We start from the raw sequence: 27714 nt of genomic DNA, 5'->3' as shown, positions 1-27714 counted from the left end.
CACACTGCAACCCTAGCAACACACTGGCAACTAACAACAACACCCTAAAAAAAGCATAGCAACACCCTGATTACTGACGACACCTTAGTAATAGCATAACACTAACTCTATCATTCTTTATATCTCTCTAGTCAACAGGGTGCTGCGGAGGGTTGCATGGTGTAGTTATGCTATTACTAAGGTGTCGTCAGTAATCAGGGTGTTGCTATGCTTTTTTTAGGGTGTTGTTGTTAGTTGTCAGTGTGTTGCTAGGGTGTTGTAGGTAGTCAACACACTGGTAACCACCAACAACACCCTAAAACATAGCATAACAACACCCTTTGATTACTGACGACACCTTAGTAATAGCATAACACCATGCAACCCTCCGCAACATCCTGTTGACTACCTACACACTGCAACCCTAGCAACACACTGGCAACTAACAACAACACCCTAAAAAAAGCATAGCAACACCCTGATTACTGACGACACCTTAGTAATAGCATAACACTAACTCTATCATTCTTTATATCTCTCTAGTCAACAGGGTGTTGCGGAGGGTTGCATGGTGTTGTTATGCTATTACTAAGGTGTCGTCAGTAATCAGGGTGTTGCTATGCTTTTTTTTAAGGTGTTGTTGGTAGTTGCCAGTGTGTTGCTAGGGTGTCGTGGGTAGTTGACATGGTGTTGCTATGTTATTGCTAGGGTGTTGCGGGTGGTTGCATAGGTGCTTCTACGTTATAACTAGGTATCATCAGAAATCAAGAGGGTGTTGCTATGCTATTTTTTAGAGTGTTATTGGTGGTTGTCAATGTGTTGCTAGGGTGTAGTGGGAAGTCAACAGGGTGTAACAGGTGGTTTCATGGGTGGTGTTATGCTATTACTAAATTGTGGTCAGTAATCAATATGGTGTTGCTATGCTATTTTTAGGGTGTTGTTGGTGGTTGCCAGTGTGTTGCTATGGTGTCAACGGTGTTGCAGGGGTTGCATGGGTCTTGTTATGGCATTACTAAATTGTTGTGGGTGGTCAACAAGGTATTGAGTGGGCTTGCATGAGTGTTGTCATTGTATTACTAAAGTGTCATCAGTAATCAGGATGTTGCATGCTATTTTTTAGGATGTTGTTGGTGCTTGCCAGTGTGTTGCTAGGGTGTCGTGGGTAGTCGACAGGGTGTTGTAGAAGGTTGCATTGCTGTTGTTATGCTGTTACTAAGGTGTCGTCATTAATCAAGATCTTGCTTTGCTATTTTTTAGGGTGTTGTTAGTGGTTGTCAATGTTTTGCTGGGGAGTCATGGGTAATCAACAGGGTGTATTGGGTGGTTTCATGGGTGTTGCTATGCTATTACTAAAGTGTCATTAGTAAACAGAGTGTTGCTATGCTATTTTTTAGGGTGTTGTTGGTGGTTGTCAATGTGTTGCTAGGGTGTCGTGGGTAGTCGACAGGGTGTAACAGGTGGTTTTAATCGGTGTTGTTATGATATTACTAAATTGTCACCAGTAATCAATAGGGTGTTGCTATGCTATTTTTAGGGTGTTGCTAGTGGTTGTCAATGTGTTGCTGGGGTGTCGTGGGTAGTCGACAGTGTGTAATCGGTGGTTTCATGGGTTTTGCTATGCTATTACTAAAGTGTCATCATTAATCAATAGGGTGTTGCTATGTTATTTATTTTAGGGTGTTGTTGGTGGTTGCCAGTGTGTTGCTATGGTGTTGTGGGCAGTCGACAGCGTAATGCTATGTTATTGCTGCGTGTTGCGGGTGGTTGCATATGTGTTGTTATGCTATTACTAAGGTGACATTAGTAATCAGCGTTTTGCTATGCTATTTTTTTAGGGCGTTGCCAATGTGTTGCCAGGGTGTTGTGGGCAGTCGACAGAGTAATGCTACGTTATTGCTGCGTGTTGCGGGTGGTTGCATAGATGGTTCTATGCTATTACTAAGGTATTGTCAGAAATTAAAGGGTGTTGTTATGCAATGTTTTAGGGTGTTGTTAGTGGTTACCAGTGTGTTGCTAGGGTGTTATGGTAGTTGACAGGGTGTTGCATGGGTGTTGCTATTCTTATTACTAAAGTGTCATTAGTAACCAATAGGGTGTTGGTATGCTATTCTTAAGAGTGTTTTTGGTGGTTGCCAGTGTGTCGCTAGGGTTTCGTGGGTAGTTGACAGGGTGATGCTATGTTATTGTTAGGGTGTTGTGGGTGGTAGCATGGACGTTGCTATGCTATTACCAAAGTGTCATCAGTAATCAACAAGATGTTGCTATGCTATTCTTAAGGCGTTTTTGGTGGTCATCAGTGTGTTGCTAGAGTGTCATGGGTAGTTGACAGGGTGTTGCTATGTTATTGCTAGAGTGTTGTAGGTGGTTGCATAGGTGTTTCTATGTTATTACTAAGGTGTAAAAACAACGAATAAACAACAAATTGCTATGCATTTTTTTTGTAGTGTTGTTGGTTGCTAATGTGTTGCTGGGGTGTCACAGGTACCTGTAGTCGACAGGGTGTTGCTATGTTATTGCTAGAGTGTTGTGGGTAGTAGGACCCCTCTATTATTCCTATGATATTCTGGTCTCTATACAAGACGTTAGTCCCTCCTTCGATATAATTTACAACTGTGCCTTAGCAGGCACAGCATACTTCTACATAAATCAGCAGTTTTTGAAAAGTGTACTCAAAAAAGGGGCTTTCTAAACATTATTTTCTAAACAAACAAAAAATAACACAGCAAACTGAATCGAAGTAACAAAAGTACCTTTTCAGTGACAGCGCGGGCATATTCGATCAGCTCTCTCTTGGTGAAACTGTCCGTCGGGCTCATCTGCAGGGCTCCGGCCTTCTGGACCAGATAGATGCAGCCGTGACCCAACTCCTGCACCCGAGTCTTGATCTGAGATCCCACCTGGAAATACAGCCATGATATCAAGTCGAAGAAAGAGTTGGCATCCCAGTCAGACTGTATCTGGGTTTAAATCTGAATGTATTCGTGCTCTGCGACTGCTCTATAAGCCACTGCCTCTGTTCAACAAAGCTCTATCCAATAATTAAGAAGTGATTGTGACGGCCTTTGAGGGGGCCCGACAGCACTGTATGTTCATTACCTGACACACAGATCCATGGGTGGGCGGCTCTTCATTATGAATATCACAACGGGCTTTTAAGGCTTGTGGGGGTGCACGGTTGCTATGGTAACGGTAACAGCCACTTATGTAAAAACACTAGGGAAAAGAGAGCTGGTGACTACCGCGTACACGTGTCAGCTTCCTTTTTTCAAATGTGGAGAGAGCAAAGGTGTGAAATGTGTCGGCTGGTGTTCGCACCTTTGTTCGCAGGCTTAACACCATGCAAAATGTAAGTATAAGGTTTGCTACATGACACTGACCAAGTTGCATGTGTTTGTACTACATAAGAAGGTGTGAATGAGTTTATTTTTATTATACTTGTTATGTGGTTATGATACACAATTGTGGATGAGAATTTAGAGTAAACAATGACTACGGTTTTTAGTAAATTTGGATCTACAGTTGAGGTCAAAAGTTTACATACACCTTGCAGAATCTGCTAAATATATATATATATATTTTTTTTACCAAAATAAGAGGATCATACAAAATTTATGTTATGTTTTATTTAGTACTGACCTGAATAAGATATTTCATATAAAAAGTTCTTTAGAAAATGGTTTTTCAGCATTTTTGTGTATTTTACTACATGATTTTGAGATCCATCTTTTCACAAAAAGAACAACTGAGTGACTCATATGCAACTATTACAGAAAGTTCAAAAGCTCACTGATGCTCCAAAAAACACTGCATTAAGAGCCAGGGGTGTAAATTTTCGAGCAGAATGAAGATTTTTCTTATTTTGCCTAAATATAATATATTTTTTTCATTTTGTACATGTTTTCCAGAAGACAAAATAAGTTAAGTTTACCCTGATCTTCAAACTTAAAAGAATCAAGTGTATGTAAACTTTTGAACAGGGCCATTTTTATAAATTCAACTTATTATTTTCTCTTGTGAACTATATGTAAACATCTTTTATGTGAAATATCTTATTCAAGTCAGTACTACATAAAAAATAACATGCATTTTGTATGATTTTGGTAAAATAATTAACATTTTGCAGATTCTGTAAAATTTTGAATTATGAAATTCCTATGGTGTCAAAAATGTTGTATCATAAAGACATAAAGAGTTGTGCAATATATATATACACATATATATATACAGTGCCACTTGAAAGTTTGTGAACCCTTTACAATTTATATATATATATATATATATATATATATATATATATATATATATATATATATATATATATGTGACCCTGGACCACAAAACCAGTCATTGTCACACCCCCGGACTTTCATGTTGGTTTCTCCCATTTTCCCCCGCAGTTCTGAGTGTTTTGGTTTCTCCCTCATTGTTGTCACCTGGATGGTTGTAATCAGTCTGTCAAGGTGTGTGTTTTCCCCTGTATTCTTGTCGGTCTTTAATGTTACCACTCCGTGTTCCTATGTCTGCCTGTTTCCCATTGGATTTATTAAATGTACGTCTTTTTATTACGTCGTTGTTCGTGTGTTCCTGCCTGATCTGTGACAGTCATAAGGTTAAATTTTACAAAACTGAGATGTATACAACATATGGAAGCTCAATAAATAAGCTTTCTATTGATGTATGGTTTGTTAGGATAGGACAATATTTGGCTGAGATACATCTATTTGAAAATCGGGAATCTGAGGGTGCAAAAAAATCAAAATACTGAGAAAATCACCTTTAAATTGTCCAAATTAAGTTCTTAACAATGCATATTACTAATCAAAAATTACATTTTGATATATTTATAGTAGGAATTTTACAAAAAATCTTCATGGAACATGATCTTTACTTAATTTCCTAATGATTTTTGGTATAAAAGAAAAATCTATAATTTTGACCCATACAATGTATTTTTGGCTATTGCTACAAATATACCCCAGCGACTTAAGACTGGTTTTGTTGTCCAGGGTCACATATATATATAAGAATCGTCACTCTTATTTTGTGAAAAATCTGTATGTGATAGATATTTTGGAACTCAGCATCATGAAATTAGGTAATATGATTTTTTTTTTTTCAAGATGCATGGATGTGTTACAATACAGTGTTTAATTCATACAGTCATATGAATCAAATTCATGACATTTTAGAGTTTGACATTTGTTTTTTTTTCCATTTTCAGTTTTATGTGAGAGTCTAGCCATCTGCGTGTCCATTAGCGTGTCTGTAAATGTGCATTTCTCAGATCACTGCTCCGGCGGGGGTTGAGACGCACTTGCTGGACTGATCCTTACCTCCTCTGGCTCAGCAGTGGCAGCTGCCAGACGGCCTTGTTGTGCCAGCTGGCTGTAATCCACTGTCACCTGAGACGCCAGTCCACCCAGCTCCTCCGGACATGTCACAGACTTCGTCATCTACGGTCACGTAAACAGAAATATAAGCTGTGATACAAAGACTAAAGATATTTCTAAGCATTTTGAGTGAGCGTCCTCACCATTTCCTGTGCAGTAATGGCGATGGCTTTTGAAAACTTCACCATAGTGGTCTGGTAATCCACAAAAGTGCCGTCAGGCTCCGGCGGCGTTCCTTCATCCATCTGTAAAGTAAAGAGACCCGGATAACAGTGATTTAATGCTGGATCCAGGCCTAATACAAATTACCGTCTTCGCGTGGTTAATGTGCACGACGCTGCGATCATTCCCGCAGAAAATGATCAGAGTGCAGATATTCAATTGGCTGCCATTGTCTTGCACCGTGAGTCATGACAGTCTAATGAAAGATTGCATGCATCCAGAGCAGATAAATAGAGATGTTGTGCCAATTCAGTCTAATACTGAGATACAGAGGCAGCTGTAGTATCTGTGACACATTTACATATGAGAGTGCCAGCTAGAGATGACTTTGATCAGATGAAGTATTCTACAGATGTCTAAAAAAAATATATATATACGTATCAGAAATTATCTTGATTTCCAGGGGGAATTTTTTACACTTGTAATTTTTTAAATCACCTTATTATTATAAAAAAACATGTTGTCTTTAATGTCAAATACTCAAATTTACCCAGTTACTTCAATATTAATCAATATTTTAAACTGTTGCCAATAACAATAGACCATTTAAAATTGTATCTTAATTGTACATGTCAATATAGGGGCTCATAGGGTTGCAATATTATGATGAAAATCATTATTGTAGATTATTGCACTTCGTATTGTAATAATGATTAACCGAAAATTGTCCGTCATTGACGGAATTTTTTTTTTTTTATCAGTGACGGAAAAATCTGAAGGCTCTCCGTCACTTTGACAGATTACACTGAGGGTGATCTATTGTAACTTAACTGTAATTCCCACCCCTGTCTAGTTGGTGGCGACTGCACTTCAGAGTGGCAGCAGAGCACGGGATCCAGAGCAAAAACGAAACTGTCACGAATCTTTTGCTATGCGTTTCATTACGCACATTAAAGTACCCAGTTTAAGCTACAGTGATCTATCACACCACATTAAAGAGTGCCAAAACTGTATTTATTGCTTGGATTTTCTAATGAAATGAACAGAATTTGAAATCAAAAGTAACAAAGCACAGAACTTAGCCTATTGTGATTTATTGGATGGGAGGTGCACTATGTAGGCGTATTCATTCATCTTCATTCTTCATTCATCAAAACGGCATAGACCAAAAGATCGATTGGGATTTAAGAATCGAAATTGGTTTATTAGTAAACAATTCACATTTCATTTTAATTGTGACAGCCGAAATACATTGTTTAGGGTTTTTTTTTTTTTAACTCTGTCTTAAATTTATGTGGTGTTTTTGTTCATTTTTGCCACATTTGCCTGACATTTATACACTACCAGTCAAAAGTTTTTAATGTTTTTTTAAAAGAAGTCTCTTCTGCTTACCAAGCCTGCATTTATTTGTTCCAAAATACAACAAAAGCAGTAATGTTGTGAAATAATTTTACTATTTAAAATAACTGCTTTCTATTTTAATACATTTTAAAATGCAATTTATTCCTGTGATTTCAAAGCTGAATTTTTAGCATCATTACTCTAGTCACATGATCCTTCAGAAATCATTCTAATATACTGATTTACTGCTAAAAAAAAAAAACAAAAAAAAAAAACATTAATTATTATTATGATGTTGAAAAGAACTGAGTACATTTTTTTTCAGGTTTCTTTGAAGAATAGAACAGGCTTCGTACAGAAAGTGTAAAATGAAATTCCATAAATTCTCACTTATCTAACAATATCTTCTATTTCAAATTGTAAAAAAAGAGAAAGAGATAAATAAAAATATACTAATGAAAATGGCAAAAAAGAAGCACATGCAAAGTATTATAAAATATACACTACACTCTTACTATAATAAAACCATGGCTAATTTTTATATTTTAATTTGTATTTGCATATACATTCTTTTTCCTTTGTTTTTATAACTGTACTGCCTTAACGGTTTGACGATTTCGACAGTTTAAGATTTTTTTTTTTAATTTGCAAAATAATTCTGAAATCCTGATATGAAACAAATGACTCACAAAGCTGCATTGAAGTCCATATTTGAATCAAATGATTGGCGATCTGTGCTCCGAAGTACCAAATCTGAAGCAAAATATTCACAAACCCGCTCCAAAGTTCCGATCTAAATGAAATGATTCGCCATCCACATTCTGAAGTTCCTATTTAAAGGAAAAGATTCACAAATCGACTCAAAAATTCTGATCTAAATGAAATGATTTGTGATCCACGCTCCAAAGTATCTAAAGCAAAAGATTTATGAGTGGCTGTGAATGTCCAATCTTAAGCAAGAGATCCGCAAGCCCAATCCAAAGTTCCGATCTAAATCAAATGATTTGCAATCCACGCTCTGAAGTTCCGATCTACAGCGAAATATCTGCAAGCCCGCTCCGAAGTTCTGATTTTAATCAAATGATTCGCGATCCACGCTTTGAAGTCCCAATCTGAATAATGATTTGCAAACCATCATTTCATCGTGAATTATTTGATTTAAATAGGAACTTTATGTATCGCAAATCATTTGATTTAGATCGGGACTTCAAATCGCGTATCATTTGATTTGAATCATTCAATTCCAAAAATGACTCACAAACCCATTCCGATCTAAATCAAATGAGTGATATACGCTCAGAAGTCCCGACCTACATCAAATAATTTGCGATACACGAAATTCCAATCTGAATCAAATTTTCTACATTTCTAAATTTGCAATGTGCTCTAAAGTCCTGATCTGAAACAAATGATTTGCGATACGCAATCCGATTGGAGTTTCGAAAAGCTCAGTTTCACCCACCATTAAGTGCTTTCTAAAATTGTTACAAGTGATGCTGAAATTTTAAAATGAATGGCTATTTTAATCTGATCTAGTTTTTGCTAGTGAATCCTCTTCAGCACACTGTTTACACAACATTGTCAGTACTACTACTTGCTTAGCTTGATTGTTTTCTGACATTAACTGTAATAAGCGAAACATGTATGTTTTTTGAACTGCATGAATTTTTTGTGAAAAGATATGCTTATTAACAAAATTAAACATTTCATAGATACATTGTCTTTCAATAATTCAAGCACTTTTCAAGTACCTCTTCAGGAATATTGCTATATTCAAGGGCCTTCCAGGCCTTACATTTCAAAAAGTCAAATTCAAGTATTTTAAGCACCTTGTACGAACCCTGATAGAAAGTTCAGAAGAATAGCATTTATCTGAAATAGAAATCTTTTGTAAGATAATAAATGTCTTTATCATCACTTTTGATAAATTTAAATCATCCTTGCTAAATAAAAATGTTTAATTAATTTCTATAAGATTATATAAATATTATATATAATGTCAATTAAACAGTAGCTATTATAAAAGATTATGTTTCTGTATTTATGCAGTTATGATATACAAGTGCAGGTGAAATTTTAGAGTAAATAACAGCTCAATTTTCTGCCTGTCACAAAAAAAAAAGTGTGTGCAAACCTGGTGAAGGACTACAGGAACCGTTTGACCTCTGTAATTGTTAACAAAGGCTTCTGTACCAAATATAAACATTTTTTGACTCAAGTGATCAAATACTTTTTTGACACAGTAATTCACAAATAAATTGTTAAAAAATCATACAGTGTGATTTTTCTGTCTCTCACAGTGGAAATGCACCTATGCTGAAAATTGTAGACCCCTCCATGATTTCTAAGTAAGATAGATAGATAGATAGATAGATAAAATCATTGTTAGTTTTATTATATGTCCTTTTTTGGCCATTGCCCCCTGATCTTTTAAAATTTGCAATGGATTTGGAAAAACAGTCATCCACTAATTTTCAATGTAGAATCACTAACCCGTCCAATTGACTCAGCGATGGACTCCACCATGCCGCCCACCATCCCGCCCTCACTGGCTGCCTCATTTAAGGTCACCATAATGTCATCAACTGCTTCCTTCATCAGCTGGGCTGCTTCAGCTATGGCATCATGGGTGTGGGTCGCCTGCAAAAACAAAAAAGTTAGTGGCTAATAGGATATCCAAAAGACATCCAAAATAGACCTATTAGCACCACTTCATCAACACAGACATAATAAAAATCTGTTCTTTCTAACCAGAAGCTCTGGGAATGTGCCATCAGATGCCACAGGTGGCAAACCTGCAGGTGGTTATCGGCGTTATCGGAAAGACTCTTATCGGGCGATAAAAAAAAAATATCGTCGTTAATCTATTCTCAAAGTTGGGTTTGGAGCTGGGTCTATACTACGCTGTGATGACTTTCACCTTGCCTTGATATTTTAGCACGGATGTATACCTAGCCGAATTGCACTGTAGGGGGCGAGACCGAGTCTTCGAATCTGTGTGTATGCCTACTGTGAAATTACCACATCAAACGAGACGTGCTAACATGGATGCAGCTATGAAGCCACCGGGTTTGCTTCAGGGCAGGGGCGTTGCTAGACCCTTTTTACTGGGGCACGAGCGTGAGTTATAATTTACTTTGATAATCCCGAAATAAAGACATTAAACTATATGCAACAACTGAATTGACGCTTCTAAAAGCAATGCAGTTTAACCGAAGACTATGCACGCAGATATCCATGCCCGTGCGCGTCTGTGTGTTTAACTGAACTGCGCACGTCGCGCAGCCTTTTAGTACATGCAGTGTAGGAATAGTTGGTTACACAAGTTTGTATAGTTAATTGTGTTGTAAATGCAATTGTCAAGCAGTTTGTGATGCATTTTGGAAACAGGAGATGAGCCCCTGGTCTAATGCGCCGCCTGGCTTGAGAAACCCGTTCTCAAAGACTTACTTTTAGTCATTATTTGGGTAGCACACATATTCTGAATGTCTTCGGCAGAATTCAAATTAGCCATTTTAATCTAGATTAATCTAGATTAATTCCAAGATTACAGTGAGATTAATCTAGATTAAAAAAATTAATCTATGCCCACCACTACTTTTTTATAAAAAAAAAAAAAAACACCCCCATGTGTTGTGTTGTGTAGTGTTGTGTTCTGTTGTTATTTCCACATGTGTCCTACCTTAGGGTTTCCCCCGCCCTCTTTGGCAGCGTAGAGCATCTGTAGAGCAGATTCAAACAGCGTTTTGGTTTGATCCAGGATGTTCATCTGCTGCTGGTGGTCGGCATGTTTAGACGCCAGTCCCACCGACGCCACAATCACTGGCTCAAAGTAGCTCGCTAACTGAGTCACCTAGAGGAAAAAAACACGTGTTAAGACTATCTGGCATGCAAACATACAGTTTCCTGTATATATTTCAGGCAAGAGTGATATATAGAGGGAACTGATACAACTTCTTTATTTTCAGCAATTAATTCGACTGACAAGCTGACAAACACCTCAGACAGGAGGCATCAATCTTGCTCCAAACAAACAAAGCCAAAGCCGGATTTAATTAAAACAGGTTTAGACACATTTTTCAAAGATATTTTTAGGCATCCCGTCATAATGTGATCAATTCATGATGTTTATCTGAGTGGCACACAAAGACGACGTAATATATGGAAGTATGCAGGGCTCTATGTTTACTTTTCTTTTTCTTTTAACTTACAAAATTTAGGAGCACAGTCAAAATTTCAGGACCTTTTAATCAATATCAAAAATTTGCCTTCCCATTACGAGGTGATATTTGACTCCTTAAAGTAAAGTTTTTACCTTTGTAATGGCATTTTTGTCAACTTAATTAAAAGTATGTCATCTTTTATGTCAATTCTTTTTATATGTTTTTTAAGCTTTTTAAAATGTCTAATTAAAACAACAGAATAAGAGCAAGTCGAATAAGATAAGTTTCCAATCTAATTAAATCAGTATTAACAAAATTAATTTGTAAAACAGAGGTGGCACAGAAGAACACAAAAGTTGCTTTCATTCATTTATTGAGGCTCAGAGGTGGCATGAGTGCAGTCAAATTCATAAATTCACGTTGAGATTAATGTTTTAAATATACAATTTTGAATACAGAAATATTAAATGATTAACTGAAAAGATACTTTAAAAATGAAACTATCCTGAGCATCACTAACAAGCATCTAAACTTGTGTGGTAAGTACTTGTGTCGCTGCAGTATAACTTTACACAGAGCACATGATCACAATAGTGAGAGTAAAATGTCGCGGATTCAAAACGGCAGTTTCAACAAACCGCATATTAAAAGCGGCTAGAGCTAGCAGCTCTGTGAAAAAGCCAATCAGAGCAGAGCTCATCATTAATATTCACGAACCTTCCAAATAAGGCAATAACAGACCACTTCACTCTAGGGACAAATCCTAGGGTTGTAAATGGACCTGTAAAACCGTTTCTGGAGATTTTTTGCCCTTTCCTATGCCATATACCTTCAATGTAGATATCAGAGAACTATTTAAAGTATTGTATCAATGCATTCTATAATGCGGGTGCAGTTCAAGACACAGTCTTTATTATTTTTCCGCCATGGGATGAGAACGTAATGATTGTGAAAACGATTATCAAATTATTTTATTTCAGTTCGTTTTTTTATAACTGTTGTTAGTTTCGTTTCGTTTTAGTTTTTGATTTATTTTGCCGTTTTTATTTTATTTCAGTTTACGAAAATGTTTTTTGATCAATAGTTTTCGTCTTAGTTTTCATTTTCGTTTACGAAAATAACCTTGGAATAAAGCAAGTGACTGTCTTTATGAATGGGAAATTGAATCATTGACTCACTAGATTTGTTTAAAAACGCACGTTCATTCATAAACTAAACAACGCCGTGTTTGAATGGAGATGTGCAGCTCAGTTGTGACTTGTTTCAAACTATGTTTGACGACGAAATAGAGCAAAATCAGGCAATAGTGTTATAGTCAGACAAAGTAAGTCACTTAATATTAACATCTTGATTGTTTAACTGTTGTATTAAATCAATATCTTATTTACAAACTCTCTTAAAAATCATTAAAAGCGGTCACTCATCTTAGTTCATCACAATCTCACAAAGTTACGCAATCTACACATCAATTTGTTATTTACTCTCTCTCTACACTTTGTTTATGAAAGAATTTGTGAGATATGTCTGTGATACATTGCTCAACGTTGCAAAAACACGTAGAAACCTTTGAAGCTCCTCTAAGCGCAACCACAAATATACTGATCGGGTCAGTCACACATGAGGCTCCTAAATATTTTTTCATAGTCGCACGCAGTAGTTTTCATTTGCAAATGCGACTGAAATGGTCACACTTTAGAGCCCTGGTTTGAAGAAGGACAAGGTTGTTGATCCAGGAACATTTCGTACTTGTGTAAAGCATTTGGCCAATCACCTTGTGTCCGAGCTGAGCTGCTTCCCCTCGCGCCGCAGTGGAGATGGGGTCAATGAGGTGGCCGATCTCCTGCACGGCGGACGTCAGCTGTTCCTGTAAAGCCTAATGGGGGCAGAGTCACATTAACATTATCTCAAACACTGACACTACCATTCATAATACTAGCACTAAGGTTGAACTGGGTATATAATATGAAAAACATCAATTTGCGCTTTTGAAATCAAAGTGTGACCCCTTTTTAAAAACCAAAATTATTTAACAATCATCATAGTAACTATTAACATTAAAGCGATAGTTCACCTAAAAATGAAAATTTGATGTTCATCTGCTTACCCCGCAGGGCATCCAAGATGTAGGTGACTTTGTTTCTTCAGTAGAACACAAACAAAGATTTTTAACTCAAACCGTTGCAGTCTGTCAGTCATATAATGGAAGTCAATGGGACCCACGGCTTTGAGAGTCAAAAAAACATACACAGACCAAACCAAATTTAACCCTGCGGCTCGTGACTGTACATTGAGCTCACAACCGATTAAAAACTAAAAGGTTTTGTTTGCTTGCGCGAACTGATTCCGACTCCCAACTTTTGAGCCTGATGCGCTGGCTGTTGTGAATGTGCTCAGGACAGTTGGACATTGCGGTGGATCAGAGGTAAAAAATTATATAAATACTGTTCAGTTTCTCGCACAGACCGATTTTTTAGTGTGTTAAGACCTCAATGTATCGCCATGAGCCGCAGGGTTTAATTTGGTTTTGTCTGTGTATGTGTTTTTGACTCTCAAAGCGGGTCCCATTGACTGCCATTATATGACTGACAGACTGCAATGGTTTGAGGTAAAAATCTGTTTGTGTTCTACTGAAGAAACAAAGTCACCTACATCTTGGATGCCCTGGGGGTAAGCAGATAAACATCAAATTTTCATTTTTGGGTGAACTATCCCTTTAACATATGACTAGCCACATTTATATAGCGAGGCCAGTTTTCTACAACTTTATCCACTGTGAGTAAACAGTAGATGGAGGATAGCCAATCAAAACAGATCTCATTTACAGTATATATACTTAAAGGGGCAACACTTCATTTTAGGGACCAATTCTCACTATTAACTAGTTGCTTATGAGCAGTCATATTAATAACACATTGGCTGTTTAATGATACTTATAAAGTGCATATTAATTTCTTATTTGCATGACTATATTTTAGATCCTTTAAACTGACCCGATACCTAAACTTAACAAATACCTTACTAACTACTAATAAGCAGCAAATTAAGAGTTTATTGAGGCTAAATTCATATATTTTAAACTATTAAAAGTACAATAAATCTGCTTGAATCCAAGGCCAGAAATGGAAATAAAAACTAACTGTGACTCTGGACCACAAAACAAAAATAGCATGGATATATTTGTAGCAATAACCAGCAATACACTGTATGGGTCAGAATTAATATTTTCTTTTTTGCCTAAAAAATCATTAGGATATTAAGTAAAAATCATGTTCCATGAAGATATTCAGTCAATTTCTTAGCGCAAATATATCAAAAGTTAATTTTTGATTAGTAATATGCATTGCTAAAAACTTCGCTAAGAAATTTGGACAACTTTAAAGACGATTTTCTCAGTATTTCAATTTTTTCAAATATTTGTATCTCGGCCAAATATTGTTCTATCCTAACAAATTTATTCATTTTTATTCAGCTTTCAGATGATGTATAAATTTAAAATTTCAAAATAGAATGGTTTTGTTTCCCAGGGTCTAAATAAAACTGATATTAAAATGAAAAAGGAACAAAATTGTTCTCTTTAACAAAAATACTAACATTGTCACAAGCAATGTTTTAAAATAAATAAATAAAGTAAAACACAAAATTAATAATTCCCAAAAGGCATTTTTAATACAAATTGAAAAGGGTTGTTATTGTTAAACAAAACTGAAATTACTACAAATAATTTTTGTGAAATAATAAAATAAAATAAAATATTAGATGAAAAACTTAAACTTTGAAAATAAAAAAATGTTTCCTTGGCAACTAACTGAAATAAAATTAGCAAAAACTAATGAAAGCTGAAAGCTAAATACAAAAGAAAAAAAAAATTAAATATATATATATATATATATATATATATATATATATATATATATATATATATATATATTAATAAAATAACAAAAAAACATAAAATTAAAATGAAAACTGAAAATATAAAAATTTCTACAATTTGTTTCCAAAAAAAAAAAAAAAATTGTTTTTACTGTACTTTCGATCAGTTAAATGCAGGCTTGGTGAGCAAATTAGTGCAAATTAAAAATAAAATGAATCAAGTATTGATATATTTTTTCATTTAAAAATTGAAGAAATTTCTTGTAAAATGTACAAAGAAAAATGTACAAATCTTGTTAAAAAATGTAGTTCAATGCAACAATAAAATAATATGTAAATAACAAATTATAAAATGTCTTAAAATCCAGTCGAAAGTTCATTAGCTGCTGCAAAATTATTTAAAAATTTAATTATTATTTATTTTAAACACTCTATTTTTGAAATGTCTATTTATTTGTTAAATTGAAAAGTAGTTTATGTACTTACATTTTAATTTGTAAATAAATAGACTGATAATAAAATTTTTAATAATTTCTTTAAGCAGCACTCTTAGTCCTCCATAGATTCATAACGCTTGGCTTCACAATATAAGCTGCAGTAGACATAATAGAAAGTACCATTGTACCAGAGCAACATTAATGAAATGTAATGTTACTATACAGTGATGGCGGGTATTGAAACAGACAGGCGTTTTTTTTCGCTTTACCTCCAGGGAGATGTCGTCTCTGCGGGGCAGACTCTGACCTACAGCGACGAGGGACACCTGCTCGATGTCCCTGATGCTCTTGTTGATGCTGTCGATGGACTGGTCACACTCCCGCTGCCCAGGGGCCTTGTCCCTATGACAACAGAGGAGACGAGGTTGCTGCAAGGTTGCCGCGGGGTGTTTTTCAGATTAATTGAATTAGGGTTTTCAACTCGATCCGGATATTGTACATTACAGCATCATAAAACAGGAGAGTCAGCGCAGACGTGGGTGTTTTTGCTCATATATCCACACACAGAGGTCTGGCTGAGCTCCAGTTCTGATTGGTTGATCTGGGAGGACAGTATGTGGAGGGCAGCCAGGTGGGCAGCGAGCCGAGCCGCTGTTCCTGCTCCTGCTGAGAGCGTTACAGTTGAGAAGGCACAGTCACTGATCTCAGATCAGGTCGTCTGTATGCACTGTGCAGAAGCGTGGATGAGTGTCTGATCTGTGTTCAGTCTCCTCATGCTACATCAACCACCCTCTGCACTCTCCGTGGAGAGAGAACCCCAGAAAGAGTCACTTACCGCAAAATACAACCCAGTGACAGCAGACAAGAGTCTGTTATTCAGCTATTACTTACAGAGAAAATCCTTCAAAAACAATCCTTCAGATAAAACAAACCTACTGTAAAACAACTGTCAGCTTCTGGGAAAAGAAAAGTCTAAAATGTTCAAAAAACAAACAAAAAATCCATGTACTTGCCAGTGTTTTATCTTTTGTGTTTTAGGTGTTGTTTTTATTACAATTACATTTTTATGGATGCAGAAGTTCTGTTCTTATGGTTGCTGTTAAAGGGATAGTTCACCCACTTGCTCACCCTCAAGCCATCCTAGGTGTATATGGTTGAGTGAATGATTTAAAGATTGTCACTCATTTTATTGCTGAAAGAATCAGTGTTTTTGAACAAATCGGTTGAGAAAATGATTCAATGATTCACTCAGAAAGACATTTACTTGTTTTGTTCCTGAACATGTCAGTGCTTTTGAACAAATCAGTTGAGTAAATGATTCATTGATTCACTCAGAAAGACAAGTCGCTTGTTTTGTTTATAAACGTATCAGTGCTTTTGAACAAATCGGTTGAATAAGTGAATCAATGATTCATTCAAAGGCGGTCACTTGTTTTGTTCCTGAATGAATCGGTGCTTCTGAAAAAATCGGTTGAGTAAACGATTTAATGATTCATTTAAAGAAGGTCACTTGTTTTGAATGAATCAGTGCTTTTGAATCAATCTGTTGAGAAAATGATTCAATGATTCACTCAGAAAGACAGTCACTTGTTTTGTTTCTGAAAAAATCGGTTGAGTAAATGATTCAATGATTCACTCAGAAAGACATTTACTTGTTTTGTTCCTGAACATGTGAGTGCTTTTGAACAAATCAGTTGAGTAAATGATTCATTGATTCACTCAGAAAGACAAGTCGCTTGTTTTGTTTATAAACGTATCAGTGCTTTTGAACAAATCGGTTGAATAAGTGAATCAATGATTCATTCAAAGGCGGTCACTTGTTTTGTTCCTGAATGAATCGGTGCTTCTGAAAAAATTGGTTGAGTAAACGATTTAATGATTCATTTAAAGATGGTCACTTGTTTTGAATGAATCAGTGCTTTTAAATCAATCTGTTGAGTAAATGATTCAATGATTCATTCAAAGACGGACACTTTTGAACAAATCGGTTGAGTAAATTATTCAATAATTCACTCAGAAAGACAGTCTCTTGTTTCATTCTTGAAAGTATCAGTGATTTTGAACAAATCAGTTGAGTAAATGATTTAATGCTTCACTTAAAGATGGTCAATTGTTTAATTCCTGAATGTATCAGTGCTTTTGGACAATTCGGTTAGATACAGATCTGGCCATTTAAAATGCGCGAGGGAAGTAAAGTGGTCTCGCGTGACGCCGGTGTATTCTGAAGGATCCTAGAAAATACATTTACACAGGAAAGACATGATCAGTAGGGGGCAGTCATGTAACGCACTGAACTGAAGCGGCAGCAAACATCGCTGCAAGCTAATCGTTTGTACGGTGACCTGGAATGGACACCTTCGGTTCACTTATGTTTGTCGTGCTCATATTATGTCGTTGCCACAAGATATTAAAAAACAGCATTCAAAAGTTTATCATGAATAAATATTACATAACGTACTTCTAATTAAATAGCCCTAAAAGAAACATTTTATCCATCCCACAGCCCTATCCATTAATTGATCTCCTCTTTTGTAATAATTGTATTATTCGTTCATATATATATATATATATATATATATATATATATATATATATATATATATATATATATATTCATTTTATTTCGTCTAATCAATAGATAACCTTTATAGTGTTTCATTGACGAGTGAATCATTCACGTTCCATTTGTAAATCGTTAATGGTCACACACGGGCATAAATACAATCATAAAGTCAAAACTTTATTGGCATAATTGTCGTTTACAATATTTGCAAAATATATGGCAAATATCATATATACAGAAAGTTTTTTGGGTTAAGCGATTCACAATAAACAAAACAAAAAATAGATAGCTCTAAATCACTAATTATTTATTATTATTATTATTAGGCTATTATTATTTTAATAACTGGTTAGGGCTATTTATTTTTAACGCCTGACTATTATGCCAGTAAAGTTTTGACTTTTTGATTGTATTTATGCCCGTGTGTGACGATAAATGAGCATGTTTTCATTTACAAATGAAACTACGTGAATGATTCATTCCTCAGTAAAACAGTATTTATATAGTCTAGTCTATTAGTTAGACGAAACAAAATAAAATATATGTTCAATTCAACCTTTAAACTACATTCCAGTAAACATCAGTCATATAGCATATGTCAAGCATTTACAGTATCATTTACATGAACGTTAAGTAAAGATAGCCAAATTAAGGGGGGGGGGGGACGAATATAAACGAAAATAAAAATATATACAACAATAATAGGCTAATAATAATATTAGTGATAGAAATAATAATGATAATGATAATAATATTAATACAAATACGGAAAAAAGACTATTAGTGAATAGAAGGAATGTAGGCCTATTTTACTGTGTGACGATAAATTATTTCCAAATGAAACTACGTGAATGATTCACTCTTCAATTATTTGTCTATTAATTAGACTAAATAAAATACAATATATGTTAAATTTAACGTTTAAACTGCATTGCAGTAAAACCCCCAGTCATAGAACCTTTACAGTATCATTTACATTCAGAATGTTATGTAACGAGATCAAAATGAATGAAAAAATAACGAATATAAACGAATAATACAAATATTACGGAAAAAAAGAAGGTCAGTTAATGGACAAGATTGTGGGATGCATGACATTTTTCTTGCAGGGCTATTTAATTTGAAGTACATGTATTTATTCATGATACACTTGTGAAAGCTGTCTACATTGCGCACAGACTGCATTGGCATATACAGCATCGCCTATATAATTATTTAATATTGTATTAATTTCTATAACAATTAATATAATTTCTTAACTCAAAATAAAATATCTCTGATAATCCTGGGTTACTATGGTCACGCAGGTTTGTTTATGCATTAAACTCGTGGCCACGAGAAATGCATGTTGAGAAAAATATATTTCACGAAAATAATATATATTACAAAACAAAGAAAACAAATGGAATCAGGGATAAGCTTTAAAGTTCACGTAAAAGCCAAATATTAAGCGGCATCCTTCATGTTTTCTTTATTCAGCAAATACTTTACAGTTTTGAATTATGTTCAGCTTCGGTTTTTATGACCATAAATGACAGAGTTTTGTTTCCTTGTTTCCACCAGCGCGGCATTTTTTTCTTCACCGTAATTGATGGATGTCTAAAACATAAAAATAAGGAGAAGCCTAAATACATACATTTCTTAAAATAATAACATCTGAACTGAACTGAATTACGGCAACGACTTTACAACAGGACACATTATTTTATTTTAAAGTAGCGTGTACACCAATGGATTTCAGATGTCGGGATATTTCTTGAGTAGAACTTCCAGCAGACCACATCACCCTGATGTCTTGGAATGCAGCTTGCTGATTTTGGTCATTGTGAGATGTCTTTACACGTGGATGGACTGTATTTATCCGTACAGTGTGTCAGGCAGTGATGCGTGGGTTGATCCGAAATGAGCGGGGGCCCGCGGTTACGAGTCATCCAAAAATATTTTAATGATATTCGGGTCGCGGTCGGTCGGGTCGTTTGTAATAAAGATGCCAATTAAATCTTTGTAATTTATATAGTACTAGACACACTTTTCTATGAAATACATAGACCTACACTTTATTGGCTGAATAATATTTTTCTTTTGAATGTTGAGCGTTATTAGCTAACTGTTGAATAAATGCTGACGCGGGACAAAATGCCCGATTTCCCAACACGTTGAACTGATTAATGCCATTGTACCATTTTAATAGGCTACTTTTAAACGCATATAATGTCAGCTTTATGTATTTTCTGAGAGGGGGTGGGATTTTTATTGGGAAAGTCGGAGAGACGCACACTTCGATTAGACTGGATAAACACATGTAGCATCTTAATTGTTAAGAAAATGGTATTCTTAATAAAAGTCTCGAATTTATATATGAAAACTTCATTTTGAAGTGCATTCTTATGTTTGTATAAGAAAAGTCGTTAACCTAGCCTATTAAGTTGATTTAATATTCTTGATAATTTTAGAAGAATAAAAGTTAAGAAAAAAGGAATTAGCTTATAGTCTCTAATATTTAGGACTATAGGCTAATCTTTTTCTTAAAATAACTCTTGATCATATTTAACATCGGAGAGTCACTGACATAATTTAGAGCCTACTTCGAAAATGAAACTAAATCTGTATAAAGGAAAGACAAACTAAATCACAACATGAACAATCTGTATTTTTCTTGTAGGCATAATCAAGAACATTTCTTTTGACAAAATTACCTAATTAATGCCGAACTATGTTTGACAATGAACGCATGCACAGCATAATCGCTCTAATATTAAACATGCGGGTCAGGATGCGGGTCGGGTACAATATTTTATTTTTTTATTCTGCGGTCCAAGTTGCGTTGTTAGTTGAAAACGTCGGTCTGGTTCGGGTTGTTTATCCACTGACCCGCGCATCACTGGTGTCAGGGTCATGGACACTAATGTTTTGTGAAAAGAGTGCAGCGTGTAAGGAAAAGCTTTCCCCTTCTCCCTGGCAAGCATTTGAATACTGAATTCGAAATGAAACTGAATACTAGACAGTCGGAATCCGCCCCCCGCACCCCCAAAAGAGTCTCCAATGTTGATTACAAGGCAACAGACAGCATTCAACACCCCACCCCACCCCCACTCTGCCATTCATAAACATTTCGCTCTTTACACTACATGCCGCTTAACGCTGATGGCCTCATTAACTGCTACTTTTCAGAAAACTGAAAAAAAAAAAAAACACTTCCCTTTGGTTTCCCAGACCAGACTTAAGCCTAGTTCCAGGCTAAAATGATGTAAATCGGAGCTGTTTAAAGAGGAATAATAAAAAAAACTGATTGTTGGTCGGAGATTCAACCCGCAGTTCGTGACTGGAAGCTGATAAGAGACAGACTTAACGAACTTCTCCGAAATAGAAAAACTACTTTTTCTATACATAAAATAAATTATTAACACTCCTAAAAGTACAGTATAGTTTTTTATTGCTCATCTCTACCCAAATCAATTGTATCTAAAATTGTATATATGGTATGAAAAAGACCTCTCAAACATGCATATCTTCATTTGATGTTGCTTCAAAATGTTGAAATTAAAAATTTATTTTGTAACTTTGTACTTGTTAATTTTTTTCTCTATTGTTTTGTCAATTTATTATTCATTAAGAAAATTATATTTCGCATATGGGCATTTTTATTTCTTTTACATACAGCTTTTTTGGGTTTTTCTCTGTGCACAAGCTCTGCATGTGATGTGCGTGACGTTCTGATGTTTCTGCTGCTTTTTGCTTGTGTACAATTAAGCCCTCAAAACGAATTTAGCTGTTTTTAATGTGTCACAGCCACGTTTCAACTTCAATTTAAATGTAATTTACCACAATCTTGTCCGTTAATAATAACTAAACACCGTCGGTTGTCGTTTGGAAGAAAAAAAAACAGAAATTAACATTTCTATTTCCAATGCAGTCTAATAAAAGTTCATCAGGAAAAAAAAGAAAAGAAAAGAAAATAATAATAAAACTGCACCTGCTTAAGAATAAATTTTAGCTTGATGATGAAGTATCTAAATAGTCTATAGGATATAACAAAGTGCTTTTCCAGTCCCGCTTCCACGAGGTTTCATTCCGCACCCGCTCCCGCTATATTACCTATATTATTCGCCCGCTGCCCGCTTAGAATAAATTTCTAAGCACCAAAATCGCAAAATAATACAAAATAATAATAATAATAATAATAAATAAATAAATCAATAAAAATATTTTTTAACTCTATAAAAACTGTAGTTTATATTTATCCTCTCCATTTCTATTTCTCTCTACTCAAATTAATTGTCAGTGTATCTAAAATTGTGTATCTTAGAAAAAGAAAAAGACGAACTACCTCTTAAACATGCATATCTTAATTTGATGTGTCTTTAAAACGCTGAAATATATAATGTATTTTATTCTGAAGGTGAAAGTTGTCGAGTTATTTAACTGCCTGCGGCGCCGTCAGGATCACTTGATTTTTTCCCCCTTAATAAAGTGGATACAGCATTTCTCAAAACTATGCTATTTTACATATTTCTGTTATTTGTGTACAATCACAATAAAAAAACAGATGTGTAGGCTATTTGTAAAAAAAAAATGGAAATAAGATGCTGCTTTAAGGGCGCATCACAGAAATTGCCTACAATTCTGCATACAGGCTTGCTACTTACTAATTTTATTTTATTTTGTTTTGTTAAATTATTATTCATCCAGAAAAAAACATATTTCGCATATGAGCCTATTTTATTTATTATTATTATTATTATATATAGGCTTATTGGGTTTTTCTCTGTGCATAAGGTCTGCGCATGATGCACGTGACGTTCAGATGTTTATGCTGCTTCTTGCTTGTGTATAATTAATCCCTGAAAACGAATTTAGCTGTTTTTAATGTGTCACAGCCACGTATCATTAAAATTTAATTGTAATTTAACAATCTTGTCGGTCGATAAATAATTTAATGATGTCAGTTGTCGGGTGGGAATAATAAAGTAACCGAAATTAACATTTCTATTTCCGATGCAGTCTAATAAATGTTCGTCAGGAAAACAAAGAAAGAAAAGAAAATAACAATACAACTGTACCTGCTTATGAATATCTTTTTGCTATTGGTTTGAACCATAATTTCAGGAAAGAGGAATCATTGAACTATTGTACTGGTATTTGTGACCAACGCCCCCTAGAACTGGCCATGGTGTTTGGCTACAGAATGTTTTTCCTTGCGCCACCTGGTGGATATTATATGAAGTGCAACAACGTTGTAAAAAAATCTAAAAAAGCCGCTGCAGTAGGACGCGTGGCCACGTGTGCCGAATTGCAGGCTGCCGCGTGAAAATAGACGCATTTTTAATTGCCAGATCTGTAAATTCAATTCACTTAAAGACTTAAGGCAACTTGTTTTGTTCCTAAATGAATCAGTGCTTTTTAATAAAACAGTTGAGTAAACAAATGATTCAGTCAGAAAGGCAGTTACTTGTTTTGTTCCTGAACGTTTCAGTGCTTTTGAACAAAATCGTTTGAGTAAATGATTCAATGACTCACTCAAAGACGGTCACTTGTTTAGTTTCTGAACATATCAGTGCTTTTGTACAAATCGGTTGTACAAAATTGGTAAATGATTTAATGATTCATTCAGAGACGGTCACTTTTTTGTTCCTGAATGAATCGGTGCTTCTGAAAAAAAAAAAACGGTTAAGTAAACGATTTAATGATTCATTTAAAGACAGTCACTTGTTTTGAATGAATCAGTGCTTTTGAATCAATCTGTTGAGAAAATGATTTAATGATTCACTCAGAAAGACAGTCACTTGTTTTGTTTCTGAAAAAAAAAATCGGTTGAGTAAATGATTCAATGATTAATTCAAAGACGGTCACTTGTTTTGAATGAATCAGTGATTTTGAATCAATCTGTTGAGTAAATGATTCAATGATTCATTCAAAGACGGACACTTTTGAACAAATCGGTTGAGTAAATTATTCAATAATTCACTCAGAAAGACAGTCTCTTGTTTCATTCTTGAAAGTATCAGTGATTTTGAACAAATCAGTTGAGTAAATGATTTAATGCTTCACTTAAAGATGGTCAATTGTTTAATTCCTGAATGTATCAGTGCTTTTGGACAATTCGGTTAGATAAATTCAATTCACTTAAAGACTTAAGGCAACTTGTTTTGTTCCTAAATGAATCAGTGCTTTTTAATAAAACAGTTGAGTAAACAAATGATTCAGTCAGAAAGGCAGTTACTTGTTTTGTTCCTGAACGTTTCAGTGCTTTTGAACAAAATCGTTTGAGTAAATGATTCAATGACTCACTCAAAGACGGTCACTTGTTTAGTTTCTGAACATATCAGTGCTTTTGTACAAATCGGTTGTACAAAATTGGTAAATGATTTAATGATTCATTCAGAGACGGTCACTTTTTTGTTCCTGAATGAATCGGTGCTTCTGAAAAAAAAAAAACGGTTGAGTAAACGATTTAATGATTCATTTAAAGACAGTCACTTGTTTTGAATGAATCAGTGCTTTTGAATCAATCTGTTGAGAAAATTATTCAATGATTCACTCAGAAAGACAGTCACTTGTTTTGTTTCTGAAAAAAAAAATCGGTTGAGTAAATGATTCAATGATTAATTCAAAGACGGTCACTTGTTTTGAATGAATCAGTGATTTTGAATCAATCTGTTGAGTAAATGATTCATTGATTCACTCAGAAAGACAAGTAGTCACTTGTTTTGTTTATAAACGTATCAGTGCTTTTGAACAAATCAGTTGAATAATTGAATCAATGATTCATTCAAAGGCGGTCACTTGTTTTGTTCCTGAATGAATCAGTGCTTCTGAAAAAATCAGTTGAGTAAATGATTCAATGATTAATTCAAAGATGGTCACTTGTTTTGAATGAATCAGTGCTTTTGAATCAATCTGTTGAGTAAATGATTCATTGATTCACTCAGAAAGACAAGTCGCTTGTTTTGTTGATAAACGTATCAGTGCCTTTCAACAAATCGGTTGAATAAGTGAATCAATGATTCATTCAAAGGCGGTCACTTGTTTTGTTCCGAATGAATCAGTGCTTCGGTTGAGTAAACGATTTAATGATTCATTTAAAGATGGTCACTTGTTTTGAATGAATCAGTGCTTTTAAATCAATCTGTTGAGTAAATGATTCAATGATTAGTTCAAAGATGGTCACTTTTTTTGTTCCTGAATAAATCAGTGCTTTTGAACAAATTGGTTGAGTAAATGATTCAATGATTCATTCAAAGACGGTCACTTGTTTAGTTTCTGAACATATCAATGCTTTTGTACAAATCGGTTGCACAAAATTGGTAAATGATTCAATGATTCATTCAGAGACGGTCACTTTTTTGTTCCTGAATGTCATATCAGTGCTTTTAAACAAAACGTTTGAGTAAATGATTCAATGATTCACTCAAAGACGGTCACTTGTTACATTCCTGAGTGTATCAGTGCTTTTGAACTAATCAGTCGAGTAAACGATTGAATGATTCTCTCAATGATAGCCACTTGTTAAGTTCCTGAATGTATCAGTGCTTTGAACAAATGATTGACAGTTAGCGGAAGCTAGAGATTATGGTTTATAAAGTTTTACATATACATATTTTTCTTACACAAATGCATCAATTTACCTAAGAAGGCCTTTATTAACCCTTAAAATCCCAACACCCATTCACTGTCATTAAAAAGCTTGGAAGCCAGGACATTTTTTAATATTACTCTGAATATTCGTCTGAAAGCATATATACTTAGGATGGCTTGAGGGTGAGTAAATCATGTCACTTTAACTGAATTAATAACACACAGGTGAAATCGATATGTTAAATAATTATGGTGACACTTTTGTGTGTTTATAAATTAATTTGCTTAAGTTACACTTTATTATATTTTATGTATGAATTTAATATATCTAATATATTAATTATTCTATACTCTTTGGCTTTGTTAATAACACATTAACACATCCTCTGGTTTTTCATTTCACTGCTTGCTGGTGATATTACTTCCGCCTGGAGCTGTAATGAGGAGAACAGACTTCTGTGTGCGGGAAGATTTGAGAAGAGAACAAGAGTGTGTGTGAGGACTGAACAGCTGCTACTGTTAATAAAGCTTGCTCTTGAGTTATTTAATAGAAGTTCAAATTAAACCTCATCTTCTTTCCACATTATTATTATTTAACACCTGATGGAGACCGAGGCCGCCGCAAGCTTTTCACATTCACCAAACAGGTCACGTGCATCTTTCTCAACTGCTGAGTTAGGTGTTTATTTGCATGATGCTGACCTGATAGATGTAATGAGGCTCTTGATGGAGTCCGACACGGTGCGTGAATGGCCTGCCAGGATGGACCAAGTGGGCGGGTCTTTGGGGTTAAGGACGAGAGAACGGGCGGTCTCTAATAAGTGGGTGGAGCTGTCTAGCATTGAACGAGCAGAGCGAAGGATTGGCTCCTGGGCTGCTGAACCCTGGGGTTGAAAAGAAATAAGTTTATTACAATTCATTCAAAGAGTAATTTCCAGTTCTAAATAATTTTGTTAACAGTGAACAAGATATTAAAAACATTCAAGAAGCTGCTGTAAGAACAGAACCAAACTCCCACAAACCCCAGAAACTAAGGTGATAAAATTGTCAGGGGCTTGTGTTTGAAAAACACTGTAAAACTCTCATTCACACTCACTGACCTTTTAGACTTCCTGTGAGGAAGTCCAGTGTCAAACAGTCAGTGAACAAAGAGAAACCACTTTGTTTTGGCACAACATTACAGTCAATATTTCAAGAAGGAGTCATCTAATTATTCATGAAGGCCGTGTAGGTACATTTTACAAAGACAGTATACAGAACATGATCTGAACAGAACATCATTTTAGACACAATATTGGCAGTTACTTGGCATTGTAAATGATTTTTTATGCGATATTCCAAAATGCGCATAAAAATAGGTGGATGGAAACGCAGCTAATGACTCAATCAAAAACACAGGCGCTTGTTTAATTGCTGAATGAATAAGTGTTTTTGAACAAATAGATTGAGTAAATGATTCAATGACACTCATATAGACAGTCAGTTGTTTTGTTTTTAAATGAATCAGTGTTTTAATTAAATCAGTTAAGTAAACACTTCTGTGACTCACTGAAAAACAGTATTCAAAAATAGTAATTATTTTCATAAAACAGAAGGTAAAAAATACCTGGATGACAGATTATGATCATACTATGCACATTCATACTATATAGAATTTTTTTTTTACGTTTGCAAAAAGTAATTACTTTGTAATTTACTCAAAAGACTCTGAAAGTATCTGATTTCAAACACAGTCAGGTACTTGTTTTGTTCCCAAATAAATATGTTTTATATGAATTGGTTGAGTAAATGATTCAATGATTCACTCATAAGGACAGTCACTTATTTAGTTTCTGAATGAATCAGCTGAGTAAATGATTCAAGGATTCACTTACAAAGAATGTCACTTGTTTTGTACCTGAATGAATCGGTGCTTTTTGAAGAAATGTATAAAGTAAATGATTCAATAATTCACTCATAGTCACTTGTTTCATGCCTAAACGAATCATTGTTTATGAATAAATCGGCTGAGTAAATGACTGAATGATTCACTCATAAAGACAGTCATCTGTTTAATTCCTGCATGATTCAGTGTTTATGAATAAATCGGCTGAGTAAATGACTGAATGATTCACTCATAAAGACAGTCATCTGTTTAATTCCTGCATGATTCAGTGTTTATGAATAAATCGGCTGAGTAAATGACTGAATGATTCACTCATAAAGACAGTCACTTTTTTGTTCCTGAATGA

The 27714-nt window shown here is 34.8% G+C and overlaps 1 protein-coding gene across 1 annotated transcript in view; it reads right to left on the bottom strand.

Moving 5' to 3' along the window:
* Nucleotides 1-27714, bottom strand: part of tln2b (talin 2b) — a 153624-nt gene that overhangs the window by 36411 nt on the left and 89499 nt on the right. The window contains exons 36-43 of the mRNA XM_073831436.1: nucleotides 26186-26367; nucleotides 15615-15747; nucleotides 12807-12908; nucleotides 10555-10725; nucleotides 9366-9512; nucleotides 5513-5614; nucleotides 5313-5432; nucleotides 2730-2876 (exon numbers count right to left, since the gene is read on the bottom strand). Coding sequence (XP_073687537.1) covers nucleotides 2730-2876; nucleotides 5313-5432; nucleotides 5513-5614; nucleotides 9366-9512; nucleotides 10555-10725; nucleotides 12807-12908; nucleotides 15615-15747; nucleotides 26186-26367 — 1104 coding nt within the window. The remainder of the gene's footprint in view (nucleotides 1-2729; nucleotides 2877-5312; nucleotides 5433-5512; nucleotides 5615-9365; nucleotides 9513-10554; nucleotides 10726-12806; nucleotides 12909-15614; nucleotides 15748-26185; nucleotides 26368-27714) is intronic.

This window comes from Garra rufa, chromosome 25 (assembly GCF_049309525.1).
Source record: "Garra rufa chromosome 25, GarRuf1.0, whole genome shotgun sequence".
In the NCBI taxonomy this organism is placed as follows: domain Eukaryota; kingdom Metazoa; phylum Chordata; class Actinopteri; order Cypriniformes; family Cyprinidae; genus Garra; species Garra rufa.
This window is presented reverse-complemented; position numbering and strand designations above follow the sequence as displayed.